The 6032-nt window shown below is 38.4% G+C and overlaps 2 protein-coding genes across 2 annotated transcripts in view; both read left to right on the top strand.

The window, feature by feature from the left end:
• ugt2b3 (UDP glucuronosyltransferase 2 family, polypeptide B3) overlaps positions 1-6032 on the top strand; it is a 24268-nt gene that overhangs the window by 13075 nt on the left and 5161 nt on the right. The window lies entirely within an intron of this gene.
• LOC117945537 (UDP-glucuronosyltransferase 2A1-like) lies at positions 7-4464 on the top strand. Its single transcript, XM_034873098.1, is given in 5 exon segments — positions 7-66; positions 1407-1494; positions 1874-1932; positions 1934-2094; positions 3800-4464. Coding segments are annotated over 5 exon segments (630 nt in total). The 5' UTR covers positions 7-30; the 3' UTR covers positions 4086-4464.

Raw genomic sequence — 6032 nt, 5'->3', positions numbered from 1 at the left:
ATCAAGAACATCACCACAGAGAAGGGAAACATGATAGCCTCAGCCCTTGCTCAGATCCCACAAAAGGTAAGAGCACAATCTCTATGTGCCAACTGGAACGACCTGGAATGACCACTAAAAGCAGTTTTAATGTCAGTGTTGCATTATTGTCATATGGCAAATGAGTTGCCAGCAAGGACTGTTTTAAAGGGTGACTGATGTCCTTACTTGCAACTATTATTTTCAAAGGTCGTTACTTGAAACTGCAGGTGATAACAGGTAACAGGCAGTAAATCAACAAAATAAAAGTTGCCAATGAAGAATTACCCAATTTGAAGTAAGCTTTTTTGTGTAAATTTGATTTTCATAACATGTTGGCAATGAAACCAACACCTTACTGCAGAGTTGAAAGTTATGATCGCTTATCCTAAGGTAAGAGATCAGCAGCAACACATGAATACATTATTTGCAGTCAGTGATAACAAATGGTGATAAAGTTATGACAACATGGCCTTTCTTCTGATTGAACAAGGGACAGGCTCTAAGGCAAGGAGAAAAAAAAAAATCAGAAGTGTGAACAATATATACCATTTAAGATTTAATTAAAAGGGATAGAGTTGTGATTTTCAAAAATAAATGACAAATCACATTTATAAAAGTCCTAACCATCAAAGACCAACCTTTTTTTTTACACACACACACACACACACACACACACACACACACACACACACACACACACACACACACACACACACACACACACACAGGATTTTTTAATTTAAGCAGTGTTGGTGATTTTCTCGCTAGATAAAGCAACTTTTGAGAAGATCTAAGCTTTATTTCTAAAAAGCAAAGAGTAACAAATTTAGCGACTTGTTCAGACAGACAGGGTTTTCAGGACCCTGTAGCGGGCAGGAAAGATTGCAGCCAATCCCTCCCATCCTTGACACAAACCTTTTGAAGCACTTCAGGCAGCAGGAGGCTGCCAAAACTTTTTCTTCCCATCTGCAGTCGGCAATTATCGTACATACTGGACAATATACGATTGCACAAACTATACTGTATATGCTGATATTTTCCATATCCCTCAACCATTCAACAATTTTCTTCTATTGTTTAAACAGTCATATTGTACATCTGTTTTTGTATTTATTGTTCATTTCTAGTTATGTGTTATGTCATCTGCTGACTTGGTGTTTTTTAGAGCTAGTGCTAGCTACTTTCACTGGAACAACACAAAGGTGCATTACATTCATTGCAATGCTGTTATATCTAATCACTAAATATACTGTATATTATAAAATGTTTGTATTGTGACAGGAACACCCACCAGTGCCTGCGAGATGATGGGTAGAGCAGACACCCAGAATGACCTCCAATTAAAACTGTGTTTCTAAGTCTAAAAGTGTTTTTGCTGTTTATAGGTGCTGTGGAGATACAGTGGAGAAAAACCAGCAACTCTGGGTGCCAACACCAGAATATACGACTGGATCCCTCAGAATGACCTACTGGGCAAGTTTAGCTTTCATAAAGGCTTTTTGAGTTTTTTTTTTCCTTCTCTTTAGCAAAAACATGCAATTTAACCATTACACAATTTTAACATCTATTACAACCTGGTATTTCATTTCCATTGTTTCCAGACAAAGTATTTTAATGACTTTTCCTCTGGCGCCACTATGAGTTTGACATTCATGGCATTTCAGCCTAAATTTTCTCAAATCTGGGTGATCTGAACTAGCCTGCTTCCACACACAACCCTTTGCCAATATTCAGTTTCATTACATTTATAGCTGTCATATCATACTAAAGTAAAAAGGTGTGCAGATGAACAGCTTGCTTTAATTGGAGAAATGATGATAATGCAATTTTCATGTTGTTTGGTAACTAAAAGGTCACCCCAAAACCAGAGCTTTCATCACCCATGGTGGCACAAACGGGATCTATGAGGCCAATCTACCACGGTGTTCCCATGGTAGGCATCCCCATGTTTGCTGACCAGCCAGACAACATGGTCCATATTAAGGCTAAGGGAGCTGGAGTTATAACAGATTTGAATTTCATGAAGACTGAGGACCTTAAAGATGCAATCAATGCTGTCATCAATGAAAAATCGTAAGTTATTTTACTTATGTGCACTTGGTCTGTTTTAGGGTGTTAAAAAATGATTTCCCCTTGAAGAATCATAAGCTTGTTGTAGTGTAACAATGTATAGTTAAAGGAGAATTCTGGTTGATTTCAGCGTAGTCTAAATTTAGAGTGCTCTCAGTAGAGAGAAAAAGGAAAACAATCGGTGCTGCCTACACTGTGTTATTCTCCTGCTACAGTTAGCACCCAACAGGCTTAGAGAGGGCAAGTTTTAAACTTGATTTTAACCTCTTAACATGTTTAAAATGTCATTAAGTGCCTACCCATGTAAAGTGATTCTAAGGGAACAGTGAATCTGACTGCTGTAGATGTGAAAGAAATGTATGAAAGTTGTTCTAATTCAGCTTTATTTAGTTCCGGTGTTGAGATGGTGAATAGAGTGCTAAGGGACCGTCTACAAACACAGAAAAGAGATAAAACTAAATTGTGTAGGCTATCAATTTAATGATTAAATAAGGTATTGTCTCCAAACTTACCTCTATTATAACTTGTCTCTTACTAGTTCCACTACAGCACTTATTTTTAAAAAATAAGCATATGCTTATTTTTGAAAATATGTTTGTATCTCTTTTCTGTGTTGTAGTTTGTAGATGGTCCGAAGCAACCCTTGCATTATCAACTCAGGAACTAAACAGAGCTAAATTAGCACAACTCTCATGCATTTCTTTCACACCTACAGCAGTCAGATTTACTGTGTTCACTTGGAAGGAATCACTGCACATGGGTAGGCACTTTTAAGGACATTTCTGAACATGTTTAGAGGCTAAAAACATGTTTAAAACTTGCCCTGTTTAAGCCTGTTGGGTGCTAACGCTAGCAGGAGGATAACACGTGTAGGCAGCATCGATAGATTTTGTTTTTCTGTCTACTGACAGCACTCCAAATTTACAAACAGAGCTACGTGTTGGAATCAACCAGTATTTTCGTGTAAGTAATGATTATTCTATATTTGCTATGTTGTGTAGCTTGTTGTACTTGAACAGATAAAGAATTTGCACTGGGAAGGTACTTGCACTGACACTCTTTTGCACTATGATACCATTGCACTTTTCTGAATTTTTCCACACCGCTCCTTTAAACATGCTACAATCTCTTTACTGTAAGGGCACACTTTTGATATCTTCCTTTGTATTTTTGTAGTATGTATGTGTGCGTGGACGTCATATTTCTGTGTTCCTATGTGTATGTATGCTGTGTATAAGCTGTTGAACACATTCATTTCTTTCTGTATAAATAAAGTATTTCTATCTATCTATCTATCTATCTATCTATCTATCTATCTATGTTCACAAACTGGTGTTTTCGGCAACTTTTACCCACAGAAACTCAAGTGAAGACAATTACCTCATTTGAAGAGTCAATAGTGTTTTTTTTTAATCCTCAGTGTCCATTTTGGCTACTAGAAACTGCTGGGAGGAGGGGTAGGGGTGGTGCGCAGTCAAAGAAGGCTTTTATCATGTGGGCCCGCCGACAGTTTTTTTCCCCCACTACTTTGAATTCTTCCCGGTGGAGACATAAACTATGCACTACAGCTTTAAAATACATTAAACTAAAAATTGAACCTCTTTTTTCCTTTTAAACCCCATTTTTGGTAAGCCAAAGAAAGTATAAAACATAAAGATAAATTCATGCATTAATTTCAATGCTCACTCTTGTATGTCCACATTCAAAGGTACAAGGAAAGTGTCATGCAGCTGTCTAGTATCCACCACGACAGACCAATGAGTCCTCGGGATGAAGCGGTATTCTGGATCGAGTACACCATGAGAAATAAAGGTGCAAAGCATCTGAGGGTTCAGGCCCATGAGCTCACCTGGTACCAGTATCACAGCCTGGATGTCCTGGCCTTCCTCCTCACCATTGTTCTGTTCATCTTACTTCTCTTAATCAAGACCTGCAGATTCTGCTTCTGGATGTGCTGTGGTAGAAAGAGAAAGACTAAGAGAAAGGCAGAGTAAATTACAACCTTTTTGCTCACTGATTGTCCCGTTTGACTTAATCATGTAAGGTAACCACAATGCCCTGGATTGGCTCGGAACCAGTAATTGTCACTTTGAACAAATAATTAGGGCAGAAATGAGAAATGACACAGAAATTACTCTACAGTGTACAGTATTCTTTTGAAACTCCATCAATGTATCATATGTAATGTGTTGTACTATTTTTTTCACTGGCTTTGTCACCATAAACTGAAGAAAAAAAACATTATTGTTAACCTCAACATATATAATGTATTTGCATTCCAACATGTGAACCTTCTTCTTGTCAGCTCCTCTGTGTGCAGTTGTAATAACGTCGATTGCTGTCAGGTGTGCACTAGCTTGAATGACTGCAACTAAGGCCAAGTGGGCCACTTGCACGCACGCCTGTCAATTATACAAAGTTATGCTGGCTTTAATAAATCCATATTACTTTTACTTCCGTTATACTAAAAATGTCTCTGGTCAAATTTCTCGTTTTAATTTTGCTTAAAGTAATATTTTGACAAAGGAATTGGAGTTTGGTTTGGGGTTTGGTGTTCTACGTGAAGAATTTTTTTTTTAACAGATCACCGTCACCCTGTCTTTTGCCTACCTGAAACACCTGGCATCCAGGTGCTCCCATGATTCCCTTGCAGCAACTTAAGCGGATCTCCAGTCCACCGGGCACTGTTACCAGTTTAAAAATGTACACTGATCTTATTCCGTTCAATTGTATTTATAGTATCAATTCATAACAAGAGTTATTTCAATAAACTTTACAGAGTAGGTCTAGACCACATTCTATAATTTACAAGGACCAACAATACTAGTAATACCCCCAAGAGCAAGCATTTAGTGTGACAGTGGTGAGAGAAAAACTCCCTTTTAGGAAGAAACCTCAAACAGATCTAGCCATCTTGGTAGGCACTGTCTGACGTAGCCGGTTGGTGGTGTAATGAATAGTGGCAAGAACAGTCACAATAAAAGATAAAGAAACAGTAGAAATAGTCATTTGTAGAAGTTTATGGCACATCATGGCACTGCAGGGCGTTACAGGGCACTGCAGGGTGCAGCAGGACTATGCAGGGCACAGCAGAGTGTAGCAGGATGTAACAGGTTTGATGGGGTAAGTAGTATAGTTAACACCAAAATAAAACTTTGTCGTCACCTTTCTCCTTCCATATAGTGTAATTACACTCCTCTGTAAGGATGGGTTTGCCCATTTGGTTCCCAGTGTGCGTAGCTCCACGTTGAAACTGATCCTCCTGATGGATTTAACCAACAAAACAAAATGTACAGCACGGGTTAAGTGTGCCCTCTAGTGATATAATATAAGATTAGCATCAAATTGTCTTTGCTTTTTTTTAAATTACTTTTTGTGCATTTTAGGCCTTTATTTATATAGGACATTTATAACTGAAATGGGAAATGACATGCAGCAAAGGGCTGCAGATAGAAAGGGTAGTCGCTTTCAACTAGCCTTCACTGAGTCAAAACAGTCCTTCAAATTCTTGCACAGGCACCCCCATGCAATTTAAATAGATTGAATGTGTCAATGCATATTGAGCTGAAAAAGTTATCTGTCGGTGTTATTTCACTTCATCCCTTGGGGATCTGAAGTCTGTTTTTAATTCCTGTTGGGGTGCTTCTTGTACAGGATATGGATCATTCTTTTTTGAAATACTGACTGTCAATTTTACAGCTATTGCCCTTCACCTCTAACCATTTACTTTAGGTGGGTCTTTACATAATGTCCCATGCGGCATGAAAAGGAGTTATGAGCCAGAGTTCAGGTTCATTAGTTAATAATTAATTTTTTTTAGAGCACCTTTGGAAAAGGATCTGGCCACAACACACTTCTGTCTCGACAAACAGGCACTATGAAGCTGGGGCAGCGTCTCTCTGTTTGTGTCCTGCTGCTACTTTGCATGACATGGGGAGCAA

The sequence above is a fragment of the Etheostoma cragini genome, chromosome 5 (genome assembly GCF_013103735.1).
Source record: "Etheostoma cragini isolate CJK2018 chromosome 5, CSU_Ecrag_1.0, whole genome shotgun sequence".
Classification (NCBI taxonomy): Eukaryota; Metazoa; Chordata; class Actinopteri; order Perciformes; family Percidae; genus Etheostoma; species Etheostoma cragini.
This window is presented reverse-complemented; position numbering and strand designations above follow the sequence as displayed.